The sequence below is a fragment of the Taeniopygia guttata genome, chromosome 27, assembly GCF_048771995.1.
Source record: "Taeniopygia guttata chromosome 27, bTaeGut7.mat, whole genome shotgun sequence".
Taxonomy (NCBI): domain Eukaryota; kingdom Metazoa; phylum Chordata; class Aves; order Passeriformes; family Estrildidae; genus Taeniopygia; species Taeniopygia guttata.
Genome location: NC_133052.1, coordinates 2,733,398 through 2,758,984, shown reverse-complemented (window position 1 = coordinate 2,758,984; position 25,587 = coordinate 2,733,398). Strand labels below are relative to the sequence as shown.

The following is a 25,587-nucleotide window of genomic DNA, read 5'->3' as shown; positions in this document are numbered from 1 at the left end:
TTTTCTTTGCATTGCAGAAAGATAAAGCTTTATTCAAGGGATTGTTGTTCAGTAGAGAACCAAGTGCACTGCAGAGTCCTGTGTGTGAGCACAGTGATCACAGTGATGGTCAGCATGAAAAGGGAGGAGTAGATAATTTTAGGCAAAGCCTACTAGTCACTAATTTTGGTTTCATGAATAGCATTTGGAGATCAGTCTGTGCATGGGGTAGGTCACAGCGCGCGTGGGCTGTGCGTTAGCGCGCTGTGGGCCGGGTGCTCCCACGGCACTGACAGGATCAGGGCAGCCCAACACGTCCTGGTATCTTAACACACTCTTGACTGCCCTGTGGAAAGAAAGAACAAACCGTTGCTCTGATAGGGAAACCAAGAGTCTCTTTGCAGCACTGACATTTCAGACTCATCCACTATTTAAATATCCATTTGTTAGCAAAAACATGGGAAAGGAGCTTAGCCGGTCTCTGGAATTGGAGCCAAACCACTTTGAAATTAAGAGCTTTGATTGTAAATGGTTTAATCCCTGCTGCAATTGCAGATGTGGAAGCCATAGCACAAGCTTGGTATTAACAGGAAAAGGGAAGAAACACAAAATGTGAAAGCCATAAGTTTGGATGCTCTTTGAAAGATATTTCTTACCTGTCTTGTCACTAGATTGACCGTGACAGTAAGAACTAGAAGAGTGGGAGGTCATACCTCCTCCTTGGAGACCTCCTTGACAGGATCTGTAAAAGGAAAGGTGATTTAATGAAGGGAGCAATGAATACATACTGACATTATGTGCAGTGCATGTAACAGCTCAGCTTTTCCTGGATCTTGCAAATATATTTTTATATACATTTTTTCATTTCATTCCATTCAGCTGTATTTTCCTAGAAAATTGTAAAGCAGAGACAGCAAGAGACTGTTGCAGTATAATTCTTGTACTCTCACAATCCAGCTGTACTTGTTTGTCTGCTGACAGAAGGAACTTCATTACAATTTAGTTTGGCATGGTGATTCCTCTCATGGAATTCACTTTGTGCAAACAGGTCAAGAGGAACTGATTAACTCAAAACCTGGCAGTAACAATCTGCTCTGTGTTTCCCTTGATGTTTGATCTACTTATGAGATTTTTGATAGAGACATTTCAATGCAGATGCTGTGAAAAAAGGTTGCTGAACTTAGATTTCAGCTACAGAGTAGTAAAATATTCAGCCCTGTCTTCCATGAGTGCCAAGAGAGAAAAGCTTGTGATAAAATTTGGGCCGTAATTTGCAAATAGAGAACATACCCAAGATCCTGCTGCCCCTCCTGCAGCAGTGACCGGTACTGCTGGATCTCCTGCTCCAGGCGCATCTTGATGCCCAGGAGCATCTTGTACTCCTGGCTCTGACCCTCCATCTCACAGCGGATGCTGGCCAGCTCCTCCTCGATGCAGTTGATCTGCGCCTGGATTTGTTGGAGCATGCGGCCATAGCGAGACTCGGTTTCTGCCAGGGAGTTTTCCAGAGAGGTTTTCTGGAAAGACAAATCCAGGAGTTGAGGAGCAGAGTTCTGCGGCTCCCTGCCCGTGCCAAGGAGGGAAGGGCCCGCAGATCCTGCCCGCGTACCGTGCTGAGCTGTGCCTGCAGTTCGATCTCCAGGTTCTGCATCTCGCGCCTCAGCTCGGTGAGCTGGTGGCTGCTTGTCTGGATGTCCTGGCTGCTGGAAGTGACCTGCTGGTTGACTTCTTGGATCTGCAGAGTCAAAGCCCAGAGACACTTTCTGAGCCCCAAGGGAGCAGATTTGCTGAATGAGAGCTCACATCTCCAGGGAGCCTCTCCCTTTCAGCCAATCCCAGTACCAGGGTGTCTGGGCTGTGCCACCAAAGGAGACTCCACTCTGGGCATTGCTACATACCTTGACCTCATACCACTGCTCTACCTCCCTGCGGTTCTTCTGAATGATCTGCTCGTATTCATCTCTCAGGTCGTTCAGGATCTTTGTCAAGTCTTCTCCAGGAGCAGCATTGACCTCCACGCTCACATCGCCACCAGTTTGGGACTGGAGCTGCCTCATTTCCTGCAGGGAGTCCAGAGAGGGATACAAGAGCACACACAGGTCATTTGTTGTGCTGGGGACTGTGGGCAAAGCTCTGCCAAGGAACAAAGGAATGACAATCCCATGGCATAAATGTGAAATTGACTTGATGTGTGATGGTGGGAGCCATGAAGACTCAATGGATTGTGTATTTGGCTGTGCATTAGATTGTATATCTTTGGATATAATTGGATCGTACCTCCTCATGGTTTCTCTTGAGAGCAATCAGCTCATCCCTCAAGGACTCCAGCTCACATTCCAGGGCAGACCGAGTGGTAGTGAGGCCATCCAGGATGTTTCTCAGGCCATTGATGTCAGCCTCCACAGTCTGACGGATGCCCAGCTCATTCTCATACCTGTACCAAAGGAAAGCAAAGCATTACACACTCATTGCATTACGATGTGTAGGCTTGATCATACCACTTTAGACAGGACCTCATCCATCTGCATTCATGAGTCTTATAAAATTTCTCAACCAAAACAGGCAAGGTTCACAGGGAGCTACTCACTTCATTCTGAAGTCTTCAGCAGTCATCTTGCTGTTATCGATGTCCAGAATCATCCTGTTGTTGTCCACAGTGGCAGAAATAATCTGCAAAAGGGGAAGGTGGAGAGGAGTCTTTATGTGTTCTAGATTTTCAGGAGAAGCAGAAAGAAGACTCAAAACTTTGGTAGAGTGTTACTGCTAGTCTTAGAATTATTTTATGGAGTAGTGCAGAGGCCACAGAAAGCTCCTGAATTGTCACAGCACAGGGACTGGTGTGTGCAAGGTTTTGCCTTTCCAAAGATTTTGATGAAAGAGTGTATTGATGGGGGAAAGAACAGAAGAACATTTATTTTGGGAAATGGCCAAGCCCCATGGGACTCTGCACTCGGGGTGTAGGAGGCAGTGTGGGCTTTGCCCTGATGATGTAAATCATCTCATTATCAAAAAGGTTGATTGTAATGGAAGACCTCTGTCCTTCCCCCTGGTGTCTGTAGGAGTGTGAAGGGACAAAGGGAGCTCCATCCAGGTGCTTTGGCTTTGCACTCCATCCAGCTGATCTGGCTGGGAGCAGGGGGAAGCACTGCAAACCTCCCAGGTCTGGTTTGGAGCCACCTGCACAACGTGGGATGTACATTGCGTGAGCCAGTGTGTCTGTGGCTGCTGGAGCTCCTGGTGCCTCGGGCTGTGCCCTGGTGCCTGTGGGCTGCTGTGAGGGTTTGCTCAGCCCGGGGCCGGGAGGTGCAGCTCAGCAGGTTTGTGCCTGCGGTACCACCAGCACGGCTGTCCCACGGGTGGTAGAGCCCAGTGCTGGGGACAGAGGGAGGAGAAAGAAGCAAAGAGGAAAGAGGAAGGCCTTAGAGGAGAGAGGAGCATGTGGGAGATGGAGCCCCATGTGCGGGGATGATCCTACCTGATTTTGGAGTTGCTCGATGGTCTGGTAGTAGGAGCTGTAGTCCTTGGAAACGCTGGGAGCTTGTTTCCTGTACCACTCCCGGATGTGGTGCTCAAGCTGAGCGTTCTCTTCCTCCAGCCTTCGCACCTTGTCCAGGTAAGAGGCCAGGCGGTCGTTGAGGTTCTGCATGGTGACCTTCTCATTGCCACTCAGCAGCAGGTCCCCGCCAGGGCCGCAGATCCCCGCAGAGCCCCCGCCGAAGCCTCCGCCAAGGCTGCCCATGCTCAGGCTGCCCATGCTCAGGCCGCCCCCGTAGCCCCCGCAGGCTGCCCCGCCGTAGCTGCCGCCGCCGATGACGGAGGAGGCGTAGCGCCGGCAGGACATGGAGGAGCTGCCGCCACCGCAGGCGCCTCCACCTCCTCCTCCGCTCCTGTACGAGGTGCTGGATGTTCTCTTGATGCTGCAGCTCATGGTGAAGGGATCAGATCTTCAGCCCCAGATGCAAAGCTCTGCACAGCGAGAGGGAGGAAATCAGAGTGCAGCAGGCTGTCCTTGCTGGTGGCTATTTATACCTGCCCAGGTGGGTGTCACCTGCCAGGCAGTCCAGCTTCCCATGGGCTTTGCCAGCCTTAGTGCTCATGCTGAAAGTGATGTGCTAAGGGGAATTTCTTCTGGGGCTTGGGACAGCCCTCCCCCTCAGGTACTGGGTTTGCATGCTGATTCACACCAAGCCTGCACTGCAATTTCGGGTGGGTGGCTGTGAGTTAGATTTTGCTGGAGATAGTTTGTTGCTGGCTACTTAGTGAGTGAGACTCATTTTAATAGTTGTTCTTTGTTCTTTGGAGTAATTTTCTTTTGTCCTGAAAACAGGTGTTGAAAGCACCACCTAATCACTCTGCTTTAACCTCAGATTTTGAGAAGTGTGAACTCAAGCACCCTTTGCCTCAGAACTGCCACTTCTGAAAACAGGATATCTTAAGAATTTTGGCCAGAATCTAGAGTTTAGGTTTAGAATTTCTTTTCCCTAGAAAAGAAAGCTTACTGTGGGCACTGTCTCTCAGAATACTTAGTGGTAAATCACAGTAGGATGAGCTTACCAGCAGCGATGATATTTCTATTCTCACCAAACTCTGGTGGTCACTTACAGGAAATCCTCCTGTCTCATGCCCTGGCATGTATGCAGTGATGCCATTTTAAAGTTGTGAGTTTTTAGACATTTTTGTGCATATTTCCAATCACTCAGAGGTTATCTTAAGCTGAAATATGTATGTGAAATCTATATGACTGCATTGGCTCTATCCTGGGAGAGGAAAGAAAGGATTTGGCTTGGCCAGGTTAAGGTTGAGATTGTTATCAGCTGGCTCTTGAGGAAGGAGGTACCAGGGCTGTTTGAAATACAGAACAATCCTGTTATCCATGTAGGAAAGAGCACAGTCTGGATTTGAGTGTGTTTGGGCTGGAAACTAAGGGGAAATTTCTAACTATGGGAGGCAGAAGGGTCTTGAAGAGTTTCCATTGCAGGAGCTGTGGATGGAAGAGAGAGTTTCAAATCTGAACTCAGTCAATTGATGTTGGGGATTTTATCCTTGTGTGACAGAGGTAGCTGTGATGACCCTCTAGATCCCTCTTACCTTCAGTCTTCTGTCCCTTGGTGCTGCACCTCTGCACCATTTTGGTAAGGGCGCAGATTGTGATAAGACTTTCTTTGGAAAGGAAATTTTGCCTTTAAATAACTTCTGGAAAATGTGAATTTTAAACCTGAAAGACAAGGGGCCTCATTATGTGAGGGTTGAACTTTGATAGAAATACATCTCTACTTGAAAGTTGTAATTTACCCATATTTTTTGTTGTTGGTTTCTGCATTTATGCTGTAACTTATACACACCCTGCAGTTGTGGCTCAAGCAGGATTTTTTTCTTAGCCACAGTGATTATGAGATCCATAAAGTTACTAATGTATGTTATGGCTGACTGAAGGATCATAGAAAACCATTCACCCTCTTTCTTGAGACACCACCACCCCCATATCACAGATCCTTTGATCTGCATAATTATGACTGTTGTTTTATTGGTCGCTCTCTAATTATCCACACGTCAGAACCAGGTGCTTTGCATATGTTATTGAGACTGAGTCATCATTATTAAAAAATAAAAATTATTTTCTCACAGGGTGTGATTCCTTAGTCATATTTTCCTCATTAGATTGTTGAAATGCACTTTTATTCTCCTCTATGAGAAGTTTATTGCTGATTGGTGGTAGTGCCAGAGGTGTTGATTTTATATCTCCTTCTCGGCATCATTGCATCACAGCACCTGGCCCAACAATTTCTGACATTTCCCAATGCTGTAATTTCATACTGTCACCAGGTGCCATTTCTCTGTCTCTCTGTTCCTCTCTTCTTTTTTGGATAGGTGAGCTAATCATCCTTACTGCCATAACTGCATCCCAAACATTTCACCTCTAGACTTGGGGGGTATTCCCTTGTCTCCATGTGCGTTTCTGGCCACTGTCCTTTGGACATGGCTCTTGGCCTGAGTTGCCTGTTGTGAGTGAATTTGGACCTGCTGATTTACTTCACAAGCCAAAAGAGCCAAGACTGTTCAGGAGCCATTACCTTTCACAGTGACAGAAGGAGGTCAGACGTGTCCTGCTGTAGAAGATGTTGAGACTCCTCAGCCATTCAAAGGTGCTGTAAGAGCTTCAAAATCACATTTTCCCCTAGTAGATCTTTTGCTCATAGTGCACCCCATGGACCTCTGCAAGTCAGAAGTTTGTTTGAAGTAGGAGTGCTGTGAATCCTTTCCAGTGCTGTTTACTCACTGGGGAAGTTGGATGCTCCATTTGCAGAAGAACCAAAAGCAGCCTGTGGTTTGCACAGAGGCTGTGATGCCATTACTGGATGTATGTCTTCAGTCACACTAGAGGGAGTGGACAATCCTAGATACAATTACTGGTAATTAATTGTTTTACAGTAAATGAGTCAAATGTGGTCTTGGTAAGAAGGGTGCTACTCCCTAGAGTTTCATCAGGGACTCCATTTGTGCATTCCTCATCCGTCATTGTCCTGCAGCATCACTCAGCCTGTGCATTTGTTCAGTTCATTCAGAGCTGTAGGATTTCCACAACGCCCCATTCTGTGCTCATCTTTCTCTTATGTCACCCCATGGGGTGGGCTCATAAACTTGCATATGTATAGACCTACAGAAAATCCTATTAAATGTGAGCTACTTTAATTGCGCAGCTGATTTAAATCGTTACTCACAGCCCTTCCTACCACTGAAAAAGGACAAATTTAGAGACACTTCCCAAGGAAAATTAAGCTCTTTCAGCAGAGGGATCCTTTCCTGTTCTCTTTCTCTCTACCTGCTTCCATCTGCTCCTGTTATCAATGATGGCCACTAATTGAATTCTATATTCCTCCCTGCCAAAGCATTTTTTCCCCTACCCTGTAGATCTTTTCAGAACACTAAGCAGGTGTATGTATGGCTTTTTCTAAGAACATGGATGAGTGAAATGAGCACTGGGAGCAGGCAGTTGTGTCAGGATACCTGATCACAGAAATAGCACAAGTTTGCTGGAGCACCTGGCAGCCTTAGATGGAGGCTGTGTGTCTTGCTGTGCCTTTGGCACCCCTGTGGTATGTATTGTCCCTAGGACAGGCCTTGGCCCATGCCTTGGTGGGTGTCAGTGCCCCATGGACCACCAGGAATGTGTGGAGGGCATTGTGCTGTCAGCAGCAGGACTCCAGAGTGACCTGATCCTGCTGTAGAGACTCCTGAGGGCTCTTCTCAGTGCCGCTCACTGCACCAAGACCTCACACTCCCAAATCAGCTCAGAAATGGGGACAGATGCTGCAGCTCTGGAGTTCGCAGGAGTTCTCTGGGTGAGGGCTGCATTTTTGATCATTCTGATGCTTCTCTGTGTTTCTGGAACATTAGAAGGAAGCAAAATAACCTTTCAGTTCTTTACTTATATAAATTAACTGTAATGTAAGGTTCCATAATCCGGCCTCAAAAGAGGTGTCTCCTTCAGCTGCTTTGGCTACAGTAAATACTGCTGACACCTGAGTGAGCTCTGGCAGCCTCTAGAGACAAAAGTCAAGTTTGCATTTGCTTTACATCACTTTCTATACAGTTAAAACCTGAAGTGAGTTTTTATTCATTGTAGACAGGCTTTTATTCACACAACTTCTTGATGCTGGACTGATAAGTCAGTTTTTCAACAGGTGTAGAAAGTGTATTCTTTGTGCACTCACTGCAGGCTGCAGTCAGGGTGCTGTGCTGGCACAGCCAAGGCATGCAGTTACTGAGAGAACACCTAAACAAAAATGGGGAATTGTTTAATTGCATTACCCTAGGAGATCAATCCTTCAGTCTGAAATGACATGGGAAATACTAGAAACCAGGTTTAATCAGTGAGAAAGGGACGAATAGGACAAATCTGTAAGTGATACACGGCTGATTTCGTGTATCTGGTGCACAACAGTCAGAGACTCAAAAGGGGCTTCACTGTGATCTTCAGAAAGCAAAATACATCTAAAGGAGCTGCCCTCATTTAGTATTGCTCTCTCATATCTAATTTTGTTGCATATTTTATGTACTTAAGCAGTAAAATATAGAAAATACTTTCAATGAAAGGAATGTGTCTCTCCTTTCTCTTAAGGCAGAGTATCAGCCAGCTGTGTGTACTAACAAAAATCGGGTTTTTGGTATGATATCAGTATTTAAATTGAAATTTCTATCATAAGCCACTGGAGTGGTTTTGGTGCATGACACTGAAGGGAACAGATCAATTTTCTTGCTGTCTGTTTCTCCCAACAGAAGTCAGCAATACGTCATTCTCTGTGCAACAAAAGGTGTAGAAATACTTGCGAGGAAGACCCTTCATACTGGAACAACCTCTCCTGAGTCACACCTTCCTTCCCACAGTACTCTGGCTGTGATGAGATCGATGGACTCAGATAACTCACAGTCGTATCATTGGGCACAGTTTAGTAAATTAACAGTTAATCTCCTGATAGTTACCCATCATTTTCTTATTTTCTTTCTTTCTTTCTCCTTTCATTCACATAATTCATTCTCTTTAGTACAAGTGGCAAGGAAAGGGGCCAGAAAGCAATCCCTTTGTGACCATTAAAAACCAAAATGGTAAATAGTTTTAATGTCTCAGGAAGGAGAAAAAATGTGTCAAGAACTGACAACAGGATTTCTATTTTCAACCTTATACCTCTTGCTTGTGAAGAGAGAGTTCTGCCAGCCTCAGCTGGCAGTTCCCCTAGGCAGAGGCTGGCTGTTGTCTCACGTCACACAGCCATGGTCACAATTCCTGATATTTCTTTTCACTCAGTGGTTCTATCCCAGCACTGTGTCCATTCTCCTGGTGCAAAATGGACTGTCCTGAGATCATGTACCCCATACAACCGCACAGCCCATGTTTGGTGGATGATCTGGATAAGTACCCACGTGAAGTTGGTTAAATTTATTTTCTCAGACATGTTGTGATTTGAATTGCAGACATAAAGGTTTATTAGAGCAGAGTTACCAGCAGAGTGTAAGCCCTTAACAAAGAAGGAATTGCCAAAGACAAGTTGAGTAAGCCAAGCATTGCAGGGAGGAGGAGGGGGTGCTGGGGCAGGTGACCGGGCTCATCTTCCAAACCCTTCCCACTGCCCCGGCCGTGCTGCAGAAATTCTCGGGTGTCTCTTGCCGCCCATGGTCGGTGCATCTCAGCTGGACGGTGCCAGGGTCTCTCCTGCTGCTCTAGCACACTCTTGACTGCCCTGTGTGAACACAGAGCAAATCACTGCCTTAGGGGAAGTCTGAACATTCCTGCTGAGTGAAATTCTTACACCTGATAGTGTTAGCAGCAGAGGCACAGAGGCTCCATGCCCAGCAGCACCCCGAGCACTTTCTCAGAACTGTATTTTTTTATTGTTACAGTAACCAAAGAAGTATTTCCCATCCCATAAAGTTCATAAACTGTATTTTATACTTAGGCAGAGGGAAGAGCAACACTTGCTGTATCTTAACCCCTGATTCTGCTGCAACAGAGAAATGAGGTTTTTCACTCCTGGGCAAATGGACCTCGGAATCTTTCCCAACCCAAACTAAAAAACTTTTTTCTGACCAAATAAATTGCAGACATTGGGGCAGATGTAACCCACTAAAAATAGCATGCCTACAAAGTGTTGACTTACCTGACATGTCTCCACACTGAGAATGAGAGTAGGAAGCAGAATATGACTGGGAAGATTTTCCACCTCCTTGGAAAGCTCCTTGGGAGGAACTGTAAAAAAAATAAAAAATTCATCAAAACCTACTAACATTGGATATTCAGTTGAAGGGGTCTCTACTGGTAAATAAGTACATGAGGATTTCTTTTTACTCCCTTGCTATAATATGAAATACATACACAAGATCCTGCTGCCCCTCCTGCAGCAGCGCCCGGTACTGCTGGATCTCCTGCTCCAGGCGGGTTTTTATACCCAGGAGCATCTTGTACTCCTGGCTCTGACCCTCCATCTCACAGCGGATGCTGGCCAGCTCCTCCTCGATGCAGTTGATCTGCGCCTGGATTTGTTGCAGCAGGCAGCTGTAGCGAGACTCGGTTTCTGCCAGGGAGTTTTCCAGAGAGGTTTTCTGGAAAGACAAATCCAGGAGTTGAGGAGCAGAGTTCTACGGCTCCCTGCCCGTGCCAAGGAGGGAAGGGCCTGCAGATCCTGCCCGCGTACCGTGCTGAGCTGTGCCTGCAGTTCGATCTCCAGGTTCTGCATCTCGCGCCTCAGCTCGGTGAGCTGGTGGCTGCTTGTCTGGATGTCCTGGCTGCTGGAAGTGACCTGCTGGTTGACTTCTTGGATCTGCAGAGTCAAAGCCCAGAGACACTTTCTGAGCCCCAAGGGAGCAGATTTGCTGAATGAGAGCTCACATCTCCAGGGAGCCTCTCCCTTTCAGCCAATCCCAGTACCAGGGTGTCTGGGCTGTGCCACCAAAGGAGACTCCACTCTGGGCATTGCTACATACCTTGACCTCATACCACTGCTCTACCTCCCTGCGGTTCTTCTCAATGATCTGCTCGTATTCATTTCTCATTTCGTTCAGGATCTTTGTCAAGTCTTCTCCAGGAGCAGCATTGACCTCCACGCTCACATCGCCACCAGTTTGGGACTGGAGCTGCCTCATTTCCTGCAGGGAGTCCAGAGAGAGAAACAAGAGCACACACAGGTCATTTGTTGTGCTGGGGACTGTGGGCAAAGCTCTGCCAAGGAATGACAATCCCATGGCATAAATGTGAAATTGACTTGATGTGTGATGGTGGGAGCCATGAAGAATCAATGGATTGTGTATTTGGTTTTGTTATTTATCATTGGATCGTACCTCCTCATGGTTTCTCTTGAGAGCAATCAGCTCATCCTTCAATGACTCCAGCTCAGATTCCAGTGAAGATCTAACCAGAGTCAGGTCATCCATGAGATTTCTCAGGCCATTGATGTCAGCCTCCACAGTCTGACGGATGACCAGCTCATTCTCATACCTGTGTCACACACACAGAGACAGAGAAATAGGGAAATGAGATGCTGACAGTCAATAGCACACATCCTTTCAAGATCAGTATTCCAGTAAAACAGGATGACTCAGTAATACCACCCAGGGCAGTCCTCCCTTGTCTTCTTAGATGATGATGAGAGGGATTTGACAGATATGCAAGGTTCACAGGGAGCTACTCACTTCATTCTGAAGTCTTCAGCAGTCATCTTGCTGTTATCAATGTCCAGAAGCATTTTGTTATTGTCCACAGTGGCAGAAATAATCTGCAAAAGGGGAAGGTGGAGAGGAGTCATTCTGTGTTCTAGATTTCCAGGACAAGCAGAAGGAAGGTTCTAAGCTTTGGCAGGGTGTTAGTGAGGGGCTTAGAATTGTTTCTTGCAGTAGTGAAGGGGCCATATGGAAGGGTAACGATTCAGATTTACTTTTCAGGGAAGCTTGTGCTATCACAGACCATCCTGCCAAAGCCATGATCTTCCTCTTCTCAGGGACTGACCCCATGAGTCCTAAAGAGTGTTTGCAGCCATTTCTATATAAAGTGCTCCTTCGTGGTGTCTGTTTAATCTGGGTTTTTTTGGTATTGTGAGACCTCATTATAATGGAAGACCTCTGTCCTTCCCCCTGGTGTCTGTAGGAGTGCGAAGGGACAAAGGGAGCTCCATCCAGGTGCTATGGCTCTGCACTCCATCCAGCTGATCTGGCTGGGAGCAGAGGGAAGCACTGCAAACCTCCCAGGTCTGGTTTGGAGCCACCTGCACAACGTGGGATGTACATTGCGTGAGCCAGCGTGTCTGTGGCTGCTGGAGCTCCTGGTGCCTCGGGCTGTGCCCTGGTGCCTGTGGGCTGCTGTGAGGGTTTGCTCAGCCCGGGGCCGGGAGGTGCAGCTCAGCAGGTTTGTGCCTGCGGTACCACCAGCACGGCCGTCCCGCGGGTGGTAGAGCCCAGTGCTGGGGACAGAGGGAGGAGAAAGAAGCAAAGAGGAAAGAGGAAGGCCTTAGAGGAGAGAGGAGAATGTGGGAGATGGAGCCCCATGTGCAGGGATGATCCTACCTGATTTTGGAGTTGCTCGATGGTCTGGTAGTAGGAGCTGTAGTCCTTGGAAGCGCTGGGAGCTTGTTTCCTGTACCACTCCCGGATGTGGTGCTCAAGCTGAGCGTTCTCTTCCTCCAGCCTTCGCACCTTGTCCAGGTAAGAGGCCAGGCGGTCGTTGAGGTTCTGCATGGTGACCTTCTCATTGCCACTCAGCAGCAGGTCCCCGCCAGGGCCGCAGATCCCCGCAGAGCCCCCACCGAAGCCTCCGCCAAGGCTGCCCATGCTCAGGCTGCCCATGCTCAGGCCGCCCCCGTAGCCCCCGCAGGCTGCCCCGCCGTAGCTGCCGCCGCCGATGACGGAGGAGGCGTAGCGCCGGCAGGACATGGAGGAGCTGCCGCCACCGCAGGCGCCTCCACCTCCTCCTCCGCTCCTGTACGAGGTGCTGGATGTTCTCTTGATGCTGCAGCTCATGGTGAAGGGATCAGATCTTCAGCCCCAGATGCAAAGCTCTGCACAGCGAGAGGGAGGAAATCAGAGTGCAGCAGGCCGTCCTTGCTGGTGGCTATTTATACCTGCCCAGGTGGGTGTCACCTGCCAGGCAGTCCAGCTTCCCATGGGCTTTGCCAGCCATAGTGCTCATGCCAAAAATGATGTGCTAAGGGGAATTTTGTCTGAGGTAAGTAAAATGCATTATCCTTCAGTGCAAATATGTCTTAGTTGATTCACACCTAGCTGCACTGTAATTTTATGTGGGTGGCTCCTTGTTGGATATTTTGCTGCACAATGTTGTATCCCTCAGTTTCTGTTAATCTGGCAATTTCTCACTGGTAACGGCAGCTAATGAAGTTTCTGGTTCATTGTCTATGTCCATAATCTTTTATTATTTGAAACTCAGTAGCTCAGCCTTAGCCCTCTACCTGAGATCACAGACATGATTCATAACACCAGCAGCCTCCAAGGGACTCTTCATTCATTGATTTATTTCAAATTACATCAGCTTCAAAGAAGTCTACTTTAATGCACCGAAATGAAAATTTTTAAGACTGCATTCCCATGTCTGTTACAGAAGAAAACTTGACTCTGAATTTTTCACTCTGTTGAATAAGGTCCTGCTGGCATTGAGCTTTCTCTGAATATGCAGCATGTGGATCACAGTCTTTTTTCTTTTTGAGGAAAACTCTGTGTAACAGCCACAAAAGTAATATTGTGCAAGGGAAAAGATATTAAATCTTTTCCTGTCAAAGAGCTCCTAATTTTATTGTAACAGTTTTAAATGGACTCAGAGGAAATTGAGAGGAGAAATATTTTACTTTGCATGTTTTCATCACTGTATTTAAATAGTAATTTCTCATAATACATCCTTGAATTATATAATACAATGAAAAAAGAAGTTTGATTAAAACAGCCAAAGATTAGATCTGAAAAAATATCATCATTACCTGAGCTCATTATAGTGAAGGGTGTTTTGCAACCACAACAGAATACCTTGCACCACCCAACAGAGAATGAGAAATACTTGTGTACTTTTTTCCACTGCCCATGCAATAGGGAATGGCTGTGAGCTGCTTTTTCCATCTTTACTAATCAAGGTCCTGTGAAACTGAGAAAAGCCTTGAACATAAACTAATTTTCAGATTTCCAGCGGTGCATTAAATATCAGCATTGCAGCTCCTATGGAAGAGTCACTGGGCTGTGCAAAGGAAGCTCAAGGAGCTGCTGGGACCTGCTGTGAATTGCCACCTCAAAATCAACTCAGCCACAGAGAGGGAGGATGGCTTCAGCCTAGAGGTGTTTGAGGAAGAGGTTCCATATTACAGAAGAAATGCGCCCACTCCTCTCTCTGGCTGTAGTTACGCAGATTTGCTCACCCTTGGTAGCTGTTGCCACCATTGCTGAGGGGCCCTGCCCGGGCTGGCACTGGGGCTGTCCTGGGCTGGCACTGGGGCTGTCCTGGGCTGGCACTGGCTCCACTGGACACGGGGAAACTTCTGGCAGCTTCTTACAGAAGTCCCCCTGTATCTCCTGCTACCCAAACCTTGCCACACAAACCCAATTCTGTGCCTTATGGATGTAAAATGATCTTGGAAATCCTTCCTTGCTTCTACCTGAGTCTCTCAGTAGCTGCTGTCTTCATTCTGTTTTAACCCCTTCTGGACTTCACTGTATGGTGTGTAGCACTTAGTGCCTGTTGGGCAGCAAAGTAATTAGGAGTCGGAGAAATAAATACTCTTCCAAGGTTAGTTTAAAGCATTTATTGTCTTCAGTGGAGGTCCCTGTTCCTCTCCCTGCACCTGTAGGAGGTGACAAAGCAATTCCCTCCCTTAGAGGGCTCTGGAATACCCACAGTTCTTAATCCTCAGACCATTTATCATGGACACCATGGCTCTTTCTGGATGGTGTGTGTAGTAGAAGTTTCTAAACCAAAGAGGGAGAAATAAGCATTAGTAGAATCTCACTGTTCCTGTGCCATGTCCTTGGCAGCATTTATGCAGCACAAACTCTGTTTAACAAGCCTGCAAAGGCTCATTCATGCCAGCACAATGCCTGCACACTTCAGCTTGGCGTAAGTCAAGTGTTTCTGTTTCCCTGAATGGTTTCCAAGTGCTGAGATGGCAGTGTGATGTGTATTTCTGGAAATCAATTTTGTGTCTGTTCTCTCAATCTGTACTTACATGCATCTGTTGTGTTACTCAGCAGTGCTGCTCCTCTTTTGTGGAACTCACATTTTGTTTCTCTCAACTCAACACCAGAGGCTCCTCCCTTGTGTGCAGCCCTGCACCTGCAGCTCAGCCTGCAAGGTTGTGTGCAGGTGAGATGTACCCTCCCCTTGGGCAGCCTCACTGGAATTTTGTCCCCTCAGTTGCTGGGATACATTGGTAGCTATATACAGAAATGAACATTCCAGGTCCTTTTACATGTACTAAATTTCTCAGAGGTCGAAGGCAATATGTTAATATTGCTGTCAATATTAACATTTTATGGAAATGAACTTTGTAACTTTCCTGTAAACTATATTTCCTGTAAACTATATTTCCCTTTTACTTCTTATCATTTCAAAACAAGATCCCTTATCTGTGCATTTCCAGGTTAAACCAAGGAGTACCCATCAAGGTTTTGTGAACTGAAACATTAATTTCATTTTACAACCACAGCTCTGTAATCATTAGTGTTCCTTTGTGGACACTCACATGCTGCCAGCACCATTAGAGCCATTAAGCACTGAGGTTCTGCAATCCCTTAAAGGCTGATATTCGTCTGTTTGGTCTCAGAACTCAGCTCCTGGGAATATCTGACACATGATAAAAAAAAAAAAGGCACAGCCCAAGAAGATCCTGATCTGCCCCTACTGCTCAGAAATAGTGTTTTAACTCTAAATTCTGTTATCAGCTACTGGAGTGTATCATCAACCTCTCTATCTGGAGGTGTGTCTTGGCATGACTTCATGTTTTCTAAGTGTTTACACCTACAGAAGGAAAGAAAAACCCCATACAAGATTCTAGTTGCATCAGACAGAAATTAAATTTTATTAGAGACATTTTCCTGATTCAGAGCAACCTGAGTACCAAACAGGTTGGATCTGTAAAGCAGCAGTTTGAGTGCCAATGACCAAAGCTGCAGAGTTTTGTGGGCAGAAGCAGCACAGAGCATGCAAGGCAGGGGGAGAGGTGGCATCTGCAACTCCCAGGAACTGTTCAGAGCATCACATTTCCTTGGGAGTGTGGGGAATGCAGTGGATTTGGGCCAGTTTCTTTTTGAAAGGTCTTGTGCTAGAGGATCCTTGATGTAAATTCTTAGTCAAAAGATTTTCTTCCATATCCTGTTTAGAGACAAAACAAGCACAAACTTCATCAGTCCTGGCACTGCATGTCTGAGATACCAGTATCCCCCAGGCATTAGGATTATGTGGGAATAAGAATCCCAAAAGCAAAAAGCAAAACTCCTGCATGGCACCAAGGCTGCAGGATTTATGAGGTTCTGCAAAGAATGAGACAGATGAAAAAAAACCAGCTGAGGTTAAACTACAAGATCAGCTGATATCACCTACAAAATAGAATAGAAATGGACTGTGTGGTCTGGAAGTGGAGTTGATCCTTTGCATACAAAGAGGAAAGAATTGTTAGTAATGGTAAATCTAATACTTCCCAGAAAATTTAGTTTATCCTCAGTACTGTTTGCCTCTGGAAGAGCATGTTGGTACAAATTAGTGCATCAATTAGTCAGGATGTGACTGAGATAGGAGTATGTCCATACCATAGTTCTCACCTTGGCTTTCGCTGCCACCCCTACAGGACTGGGACTGGGAAGATGAAGAGTAGGAGTGGGAACTGCTGACGCCTCCTGAGGTTCTTCCTCCTCCTCCTCCTCCAAGGCATCCACCACCGCTTCCTCCTCCCATTCCTCCACTTCCTCCTCCCATTCCTCCACTTCCTCCTCCCATTCCTCCACCACCACTTCCTCCTCCCATTCCTCCTCCACAACTTCCTCCTCCCATTCCTCCTCCCATTCCGCTGCCACCACCTCCATATCCACCACTCATGCCACCACCGCCTCCTCTTCCTCCTCCAGAATAACCACCACTTCCAATTCTACCACCTCCCATGCCTCCTCCCATGCCTCCTCCCATGCCTCCTCCCATTCCTCCTGATGGGATTCTGCAAAGAGAGAGAAAGAAGGGAAAAAAAAGTTAATCAATAGCACTTTGCCATCTGAAAGCCACTGAGCTACAGCTGCTGCCCAGGAGCCAGCACCTCTCTGGGCTGTACTGCTGGTTAGAACCCAGCACTGCACAGCAAAACAGCTGAGGCAGTGCCAGAAATTACCCCCTCTTTCAACTTCAACGTGAATGCAAGAGCTTTTGCTTTTCCCACATTCTGCCTAGGGATTCCTTGCAATATTTAGCACATACATCAGTGTATGGCTCAAAATCAGAAAGAAGAGACTGGAACTTTAGCTGCTGTTTCAGGCACTCTGAATAAGTGAGGCTGAAGTAGCTTGAACTTTCAGAAACTTTTATAAAGGTTTTGAAAACTTTGGTTGGTTTGGTTTTTTTGTTTGTCTTTTTTTTTTTTTTGCTTACAGTCTTTTCCTGCCTTTTCAGTTCCTGGCTTTCCTGGAACCAGGCTTTCTTACATGGGTTTCCTTGTCCAGCCCCAAACTGGTAGTTCAGAATTTCTGCATTAATTTTTCTTCACATGAGTTACATTCTGAACAGAATGAAGTCTCACACTTGGGAGGCAATTGGCCAAGACAGCTGCATCAGCCTCATTTCAGTACAAAATCTGTTTTGCAAATCTCAGCTGTTACGTTTCCTGCCAGTGACTGACCAGCATTTGGGTGTCACACAGTGCTGTGTTCTGTCAATACGTACACAAGGTCCTGCTGCCCCTCCTCCAGCAGTGCCCGGTACTGCTGGATCTCCTGCTCCAGGCGGGTCTTGATGCCCAGGAGCATCTTGTACTCCTCGTTCTGGCTCTCCATCTCACAGCGGATGCTGGCCAGCTCCTCCTCCAAGGGCCCGATCATGGCCTGGATCTGCTGCAGCTGCATGTTGTAACGACGTTCTGTGTCATCCAGGTTGGATTGCAGAGAGTCTATCTGCAAAGGGAAAATAAAATGCAGTGTTTATGGAAATGTGGTGATTTTAATTTATTTTTGTGTTGGGACAGGGGATCTTTCACAAATCCTCAGAAAAAAATATCATTGAAGGTAAGTAATCCAATATCCCATTCTCCTTGGATGGATTACTTGCTGGCTGTGGCAAGTCATACAGACTGTGTTATGGGTGAAGCAAATGCCTTTCCTTACCATGCTGATCTGTGACTGCAGCTCAATTTCCAGACTCTGATATTCACGCCTCAGCTCAGAGATCTGCTGGTTGCTTGATTGTATCTCCTGGCCACTGGTGTGGACTTGTTGATTAACTTCTTCCATCTGAAAAATTAACATCCAAAAATTGAGGCATTTTTTGTAATTAGAAAACATTGTGGGTTTATCATAAAAGCATCTGGAGATTGATTAATAATAATAAAGATGCCATTCAGACTGTTTATTTCCCACAAGCCACTCTGCCAACACCCTGGTAATTCACTGACTGCTGGAACACAGAGACTCTACCTGTTTTACTACATAACTGATATTCCAGGACTGACCTGTTGTAGGAAACTGCCTAAAGTAATTAATTGTCCCTTAAATAACAAATGATAAATTGCCTTTCACCAGCCGTAAATAGGTCCAATACTTTGTGAAGGATTTAATTACCAAAGCCTGCCTGTGCTTTACCTTGGTTTCATACCAGCTTTCCACCTCCTTCCGGTTGTTCTCAATGAGCCTCTCGTATTCGCAGCGCATTTCATTTAATTTCTCCATCAAGTTAATGCCAGGAGTAGCATTGACCTCCACATTGACATCTCCACCAGACTGGCCTTGCAGTCCTCTCATTTCCTGAAAAAAGATCACAAAAACCCCGTGAGGTTCTCAAAGGGTGAAGATAAGGAGGAATGGCATCCGTTCCAATAAAGGGAAGGAAAAGGACATGGATCCTCACACAGCTCCAGACTCCAGCAAAAGGGCCTTGCCTGCCCTTGCCATGGAACAATTCTGATATTCCTGAGGCTCCAGTGCTCACAGCCAGGCACTGCATGCAGGCACTGCCTCCACAGGCTTGTAAGGAATTCTATGCAGTGTACTCTTTGTGGGAATCTCTTCTTCTCACTGAGAAATCTCACTGAAGAGACTAAAAATGTTTTCTTTTGACTGCTCCATACAGTCTATCAATTTTTCCTTCCATGAGTTCAGCAAGCAAACTGTAGTTGGTGCTGAAAGCCATTCATCCCCCTGGTCTCACATGTTCCTGGTGTCTCGTGACACCAGCTGTGGGCAGCTATGGCCTCTACACATTCCTCAACATCAAAGCTGCCTTGTGTCAAGTGGGATGATCAAAACCAGTGGCCAAAACCTGGTTGCTGCTGGTGGAAAAAGTGAGGGGAAATTCTTTGAGTGTTGTGTTGCCTTTAATTATTGAAGTGTGAAGAAACTTACCTCCTCATGGTTCTTCTTCAGGAAGATCAGTTCCTCTTTCAGGGACTCAAACTGTGTCTCCAAGTCAGATCTGGACAGAGTCAGTTGATCCAAAAGTGGGCGTAATCCATTGATATCACTTGCCACACTCTGGTGGAGGGTGTATTCAGTCTCATACCTGAATGACAGACAAGAAAGAGAGTAAAAGTGCTGCCAGACCTCTTTGTTTGGTATCTCAGTTATGGACAGTTCCCATCTTACATCTCTGGTCAATTCTTAGAAGAAAGGACCCCATTCTCTTTCTGTCTCCAATAGCTGTGTTTGATTTCAGTACAGTTTCTCTCTGTGAGATTTATACCATGAGGATTATGCTTAGAAATCTACATGCAAGGATGGAGAAACTTAGAATGGAGTCCCTTAAATGTATCTCTTTAATAACTTGTCTGGAGAAAAATAATAATGAAAACCCAAAGCAATTCTTCTCAGAATGCTTTTCCCAGCAATTCTCTATTCTGTGATTGTAGCTAAAAGTCTCCAGCTTCTACAAAGATTAATTTGCAATGGAAACCCATGGATAAAGGGATAAAGGGATAAAGGGAGGCAAAGTCGATGGAGCCAGGAAGGGAGTGACTCACTTCAGTCTGAAGTCATCCACAGTCATTCTGGTGTTGTCCATGTCAAGGAGCATCCTGTTAAGGTCCACATTGGCACCAACAATCTGAAAGGGAGAGGACGGATGTTATTCAGTCAGTTGTCTTTTAGTCTGACAACAGAGACAAGCAACACCTATGCACAAACACCTTGCAGAAGGGCTTTATGGCAGTGTCAACCCTTCAAGCCTGACTAGAGCTGCAGGAGCTATTGAGAGAGATGAGTTTATTGCTTCCAGATAAAAGAAAGTACCTTTATTGTTAATTGTGATTAACAAATATCCATTAAAAATACCATGTTGCAAAGAATAGCCAAATTAACTCCTCATATTCAAAAAAGAAAAAACAAACAAACAAAAACCCCAACCCAACCAACAAAAAATAGTGGGAAAGCAGAATTTCCATTACTTTTGAGAACAACCATGTTCACACAAGAGATACATGACTATTAAATGGCTGAGGGCTGGAATGAGACTAGCTTCACATGCTGGATCATCCTGTATATTCACAAAAACCTCCAATGAATATGGCAATAATAGCACGACACAAGCAAGGATTAAGCCTGCTGTTCAAGAGTGAAGAACGAGCGAGCAGCAGCCCAGCATTGCAGGGAGCATTGCACAGGCCGTATGATGGAGCACTGGTGCTGATCTGCCACTGCACCCAGCAATGCTTCCTGCACCAAATACACGTGTGGCAGAACACATGGACAGCAGCTGGTCCCCACACCACTCTGCTTCCTGACTAAACCACAGGAAGGGGAATATCACCCCAAACGGGGGCCTTGTGCTGCATGAGGAAAGCGCCATTCCAATAGGAACTCGTTCCAATTTAGTCAAAGTGCATCATACCTGGTTTTGCAGCTCTTCAATTGTCCTGTAATATTGGCTGTAATCCTTGCTCTGAGAGGGAGCTTGACTTTTGTACCACTCCCTGATCAGCTGCTCAAGTTGGGAATTTTCTTCCTCCAAGCGTCGCACTTTATCCATGTACGACGCCAGGCGATCATTGAGGTTCTGCATGGTCAGCTTCTCGTTTGTGGAGAGCAAGCCAGAATCGTCCCCAAAGCCCATGCCACCAAAACTGCCTCCGCCATAGCTGCCACCACCACCAAAGCCACCACTACCCCCAAAGCCACTAAATCCACCTCCACTGTATCCACCACCTCCATAACCACCTCCCATTCCCCCAAATCCACCTCCTCCTGATCCAAGTCCTCCTCCCATACTTCCACAGCTCATTCCTCCTCCATAACTGCCACCACTCATTCTCCCCCCATAGCTACTGCGGCTGATCCTGCCACAGCTGCCACTGCTAAAGCCTCCTCCATAGCTGCTCCTGGAGCCTCCTCCACCAAAGCTTCTCCCAGAAAAGCCCCCGCTGCCTCCAGAAGAGGTGTATCTTCTCGAGGACATGGAGGAGTATCCTCCAGACCTACCCCCTCCACCACCTCCACCACTGCATCTTCCACCACCACCACCTCCTCCTCCTCCTCCACTGCTAATTCTAATGGTACTGGTCGAAGATTTGGTGCCACAGCTCATGGTGACAGCAGGCAAGAGTCAAACCACAACCCCAAATTTAGCTGCACAGCCTGATAAACTTCAGGACTGCAAATGTTCATCCCCAGCTCTCTCTATTTATGCACTTGACACTGGGTGTCACCATCAGGGTGTTTCCTTCTCCCAGGGCATTTACCAAACTTCTTGTTTGTGCCAAGAATAATTTGCTGAACAGTATTTTTGTGCAGATATCTCAGGCAATCCAGCCCACATATGGATTGAGGCTTGTTACGGTTGAACATCTCACTTCTTTTGGGTGACAATCTTTTCATTTAGTGCTTTCTGGAGTAGGTACTTTCTCTGCTAAGGCTTTGTAGCTGCTATTGCTAAAGACTGCTTGTTCTCTTCTGCTCTTTCCAACTTTGTGCATTTCAGATTTTCTACACAACTTATGTTCCTTTTCTCACCATACGTGCTAGTGCAAGAGTTTTATTAATAGGATTGTGTGACTTTGTAAAGATTGTACTCGTGTATCCCTGCCAGCACTTAGAGAACATCTTATTAAATATGAGCAGGCTATTTCAAGCAATGCAGAGGGATTCTTGTTTAAAAATCAAAATCCCTCCTTTGTGAAGAAAGCGCTAGAGCAGCGCACAACCAGACAAGTCCTAGAATTCAAAAAGAAAAATAATACTGAACTTTTTTCAACAAAGCACTGTTGATCTTAAATAGAAGGAAGATCAAGGAAGTGTTAATTGTATTATAAAGTCAATTGTATCCTAATTAGAAGTTGTTTTATTTCAGACAATGATTTAAAAACTAGTGTGTGGGAAGACTTTTTATCATTTAATATAAAGCAGCTCAGTCTTTCTATTGTTAATGTGTCATATATTGTAGGTGATAATTATATCTACTGTTCTTAAAGCAAAGATCCTTGAGATTAAAATAGCATCCTGAGAGAAAAGCTGAAAGACTTTTACACAAATCAGTAGAAATCAGACTGTTGAGGCCACAAAAGAAATGGCCCCAGACTTCAGTGTTGCCCTGACCCCAGAAGCTGACCCTGGATGGAAGGGTTTCCATCCTCACTAGCTAGGCTGGATGCCGAAGCCAAGTGTCTGAAGGCAGATGTGCAAATAACAGCACAACACCAACATTTGTGTCTTGCTATAGGTGGACCCAGACTGTCCCCAGTTTGCCCAGGAGAATGTGCACAGTTTCCCAGTGACAGCTGTATTCTCTCTGAAATGTCTTCATTGCCTGCCCTCCTCTCTGTGGGGTTATGGAGCCTTTAATGACTGTAGGTAGTTATGAAATGTAGCAATCTCCCCTAAACCTCAGGTGCAGGAGCAGAGGGCTCACCTGAGGAACTGCCATTTGTGCTTTGCTGTCCTTCTCCCAGCCAAAACCTCTTGGAGATGACAATGCAGCACAATCCTTGCCTTCCAAAGGCTGCCTTGGTGGGATATTGATTGTAAATTCAGGATTATTTACCATTTGCTGACCGCATCCTTTGTCCTGGCCTTTGTGCCATGTCTGCACCATCATTGCTCTATTGTAGCTTATGCAATTGCTTTCAAAACCTCCCGATTTTATCTTGCTATTTGATCTCTCAATGGCTGAAAGATGATGAAAGATTCCGAGCAGTTTGGTGATGGAATAATTTCTCCCAGTTCTCAGCTGTAGGCTGGTAGTGACACTGCAGCAGCATAAACAGTTTCTGGGCTTTAGCACAGTCTGTTATTGGTGCAGAAAGAGGGAGTTTGATATAGGCAAAATGGTTTTTCTTTTTTTGTGCTGTTTTGCCTCTGGGTCTGGGTAATGCTGCTTTGCTCAGTGGGACCCTTTGTCACAAACTCTGCTGTGGTGAGTAAAATTGATTATCATGTTCAAATTCCCATCAGTGATTCCAGCGATATTCCTTAGACATGCTTTTCATAGCCAAGATAGAAGATTTGTGGGTTTGTTAGTAATAGTAAATGCAAAATTTACTATTAAGTGATTAAAGGAGTGATTAAAGAAAGAGTAAAAAAATTGCCAAAATAATACCTTAATCTGTTTATTTATCTTCTAACAACCGACATTATTTCCTATTTTATTTACTGGTGTCTTTTTCCAGATATAACTATTCATAGAAGGGATTTGAACATACGGAAGAGTTCTTCTGGTAAGGGCAAGTTTTATTTCAGGCTTGGAAAATACTTTAAAAAATAACAACAATGAAAGGAAAGAAAGATTCAAACCACTAAGGGTGGAGAACTTTCACTCACCTTGTCATTTCATTTTAGCTTTGTATTGTTACCACTCTTTGTATGTAAAGGAGGATCATAAATCACAGATTTTGCCTTTGAGATAACTTTTAAGGCACATGCTCATAGGATGTTCCTGTTTTGTCTTTAGCATTGCTGCTATTTGATTTTTGTTAGTAGTTGCACCTTGGTGTGGAACACCTTGGTTTATAGGAACCCTGCCGGCCATGAGGCTGGGCCATATTCCTGTGTATTCCTGGGACTGAGAACTGCCCTTGGGATGTTTGGTTTCTGTCACAGTCACTGTGTGTCTCTTTGGAATAGGACACTGAAGTGTCTGAATAATACAGGTGAACTATGAATACTTCATCCTCCTCTAAAGCTGCACAACTGAATTCCCTCCTGGCTGATTTTGAAACATTTTTTGATTATTTAATATTTGACTGTGCAAATACTTGTAAACCAGAGGAGATCTGTTCTGTGGACAGAATGAATTTTTCATATCTGAGCTCATTAGAAGAGTCTTTAAAGATTTTTGTTTTCTGATGCTTTTCGCTAATATATTATATGGATGCTGTAAATTTATGGAATTACCTAAAAAGGAACCATCAGGTTTAGGACCATGTCTCATCTCTTTCCCATATGTGATGCACAGTTGAATCATTACATTAATGTTTCTGTGTCAATGCAGCATCCATACCTTATATAACATTGCTGTTTCCCAATGGGAGCAGGGTGAGGACCTTTGTTACTCCAGGCACCAGCAGTGCCCGGAATGTTCCGAGTGTGCACAGCCTCTGCTCGGGCTCAGCCCAGCCGTGTTCCTTCACTCCCGCTCTGTTTTTGTTCTCCTTTTAATCAGGCCTCTGTGAGCCGTACCAAAGAAGTGACTTCCAATCACCCGAGTGATGACAAACCCTGGGAGCAGCCCATGCTGCAGAACTGGGAGGCTTTTCCAGCAGGCTGGAGCTGCTGCATTCCAAACAGACCTGGAGAAAAGGTGTTTTCCCTTTTGTGCCTGTGTGCTGAAAAATTGAAACATTTCCCCTTAATTCAATGTCATTCTGCTATCTCGGGCAACTACCAGTTTCTTTTCATCTATTCAGTGACCTTTTTCCATCACTCTTAACAGAAATTTTTGTAAGAGAGCACCTCAGTGACAGCATTCACTCCTCATTCCTGCTTCAGCTCAGAATGTTCTAGTGAAATCACTGGCATTTCTGAAGAAATTTAAATTAGACCCAGCAAAGCAAGACTCCCTATAAAACAAGAATCCCTAAGGCAGCAGTGGGCTTGCCTGTGAAGTTGAAAACTTCCAGCACTCTCCCAGCACAACCTTTTGTGCAGGATAAACCTGGACCTTCTATGCAAGGAGGCTGATGTGAAGAACAGCTGTTCCTCAGACCCTAAAAATGCACACATGGGCTTTGCCATGTAGCTGTGAGAGCTGTGGGCCAGGGCGTGTGCCCCACAGCTGGGGACACTTTGCAGGCTGCTAATTCCCTCCTGTCAGCTGTCAGTGTTTCTAGCAGTTTCTGAGCCACAATCAGAGTGGTCCCACTGTCATTTCCCCAGTCTCCTACAGAGTGAAGGCAATTTGATTGGAATAATTCCTTTTGTTGGTAGCCAAAGAGAACAGCCAGAGGGCACGGTCAGAACACCTGCCAAGGTTCCTGCCTCTCTCTGAGGTTCAGATATCTCAGTCCACTTGGGCTGTGCAGCCTCAGAGCCCCTTGGAGCTGTGGGTATGCACACTGGGATGGCTCTGCTCAGTGCAGTGTCCTGTGAGACGGCACATGGAGGGTGGGATCCCGGCCAGCCTGTGGAGGCACTGGTGTGGCACCTTCTGCTACTGCAGCTCATGTGGGGTGGGAAGGGGGACATCCATGGCATCTGCTCTCCTTGCAGCATAGCAAGGGAGAAAGGTCCTGCTGGGCTGAGCTCTGCAGAGGATTTACACACTCAGGGACAGCCCAGGTGGGCTCTGCCTTCTCCCGCAGCCCAGTGACATGATGGACATGATGTACTTGCACTTACTCTGCAGCCCATGAAGATGGATGGCCTGGGTAGCATTTGGCAATGAACAGGGCTAACAATGAATGCTCAACAAAAGAGACATCAGCACAATATACACACAGGCAATTTGGAAATGACATCTGT

The 25,587-nt window shown here is 45.9% G+C and overlaps 3 protein-coding genes across 3 annotated transcripts; all 3 read right to left on the bottom strand.

Moving 5' to 3' along the window:
* On the bottom strand, positions 1–3,982 carry LOC101233334 (keratin, type I cytoskeletal 19-like). The gene is made up of 8 exons (XM_030256433.4): positions 3,455–3,982; positions 2,567–2,649; positions 2,257–2,413; positions 1,878–2,039; positions 1,589–1,714; positions 1,270–1,496; positions 636–721; positions 1–325 (listed from the first exon to the last, which is right to left on the bottom strand). The coding sequence occupies exons 1-8, from the start codon at positions 3,905–3,907 to the stop codon at positions 306–308; spliced, it is 1,314 nt and encodes a 437-aa protein (XP_030112293.4). The 5' UTR covers positions 3,908–3,982; the 3' UTR covers positions 1–305.
* Positions 3,983–8,937: 4,955 nt separating this feature from the next.
* On the bottom strand, positions 8,938–12,570 carry LOC100220698 (keratin, type I cytoskeletal 19-like). The gene is made up of 8 exons (XM_002194086.7): positions 12,028–12,570; positions 11,161–11,243; positions 10,810–10,966; positions 10,456–10,617; positions 10,167–10,292; positions 9,848–10,074; positions 9,633–9,721; positions 8,938–9,215 (listed from the first exon to the last, which is right to left on the bottom strand). The coding sequence occupies exons 1-8, from the start codon at positions 12,478–12,480 to the stop codon at positions 9,196–9,198; spliced, it is 1,317 nt and encodes a 438-aa protein (XP_002194122.5). The 5' UTR covers positions 12,481–12,570; the 3' UTR covers positions 8,938–9,195.
* Positions 12,571–15,503: 2,933 nt separating this feature from the next.
* LOC100228906 (keratin, type I cytoskeletal 17-like) lies at positions 15,504–21,290 on the bottom strand. The gene is made up of 8 exons (XM_030256261.4): positions 20,528–21,290; positions 19,662–19,744; positions 19,048–19,204; positions 18,289–18,450; positions 17,815–17,940; positions 17,378–17,604; positions 16,273–16,661; positions 15,504–15,826 (listed from the first exon to the last, which is right to left on the bottom strand). Exons 1-8 carry the CDS (start codon positions 21,218–21,220, stop codon positions 15,801–15,803), a joined length of 1,863 nt encoding a protein of 620 aa, XP_030112121.4. The 5' UTR covers positions 21,221–21,290; the 3' UTR covers positions 15,504–15,800.
* Positions 21,291–25,587: the final 4,297 nt, after the last annotated feature.

Coding starts and splice junctions, on each gene's coding strand:
- LOC101233334 (XM_030256433.4), bottom strand. CDS start 3,907: ATGAGCTGCAGCATCAAGAGAACATCCAGCACCTCGTACAGGAGCGGA. Junction 2,040..2,256: donor TCAAGAGAAACCATGAGGAG/GTACGATCCAAT, acceptor GACTCCCTGCAG/GAAATGAGGCAGCTCCAGTC. Junction 326..635: donor TCAATCTAGTGACAAGACAG/GTAAGAAATATC, acceptor TTCTTTCCACAG/GGCAGTCAAGAGTGTGTTAA.
- LOC100220698 (XM_002194086.7), bottom strand. CDS start 12,480: ATGAGCTGCAGCATCAAGAGAACATCCAGCACCTCGTACAGGAGCGGA. Junction 10,293..10,455: donor AGCAGTGGTATGAGGTCAAG/GTATGTAGCAAT, acceptor TTGACTCTGCAG/ATCCAAGAAGTCAACCAGCA. Junction 9,722..9,847: donor GAGGGGCAGCAGGATCTTGT/GTATGTATTTCA, acceptor TTTTTTTTACAG/TTCCTCCCAAGGAGCTTTCC.
- LOC100228906 (XM_030256261.4), bottom strand. CDS start 21,220: ATGAGCTGTGGCACCAAATCTTCGACCAGTACCATTAGAATTAGCAGT. Junction 19,205..19,661: donor GTGGATGACTTCAGACTGAA/GTGAGTCACTCC, acceptor TCTGTCATTCAG/GTATGAGACTGAATACACCC. Junction 16,662..17,377: donor GAGGGGCAGCAGGACCTTGT/GTACGTATTGAC, acceptor CTCTCTTTGCAG/AATCCCATCAGGAGGAATGG.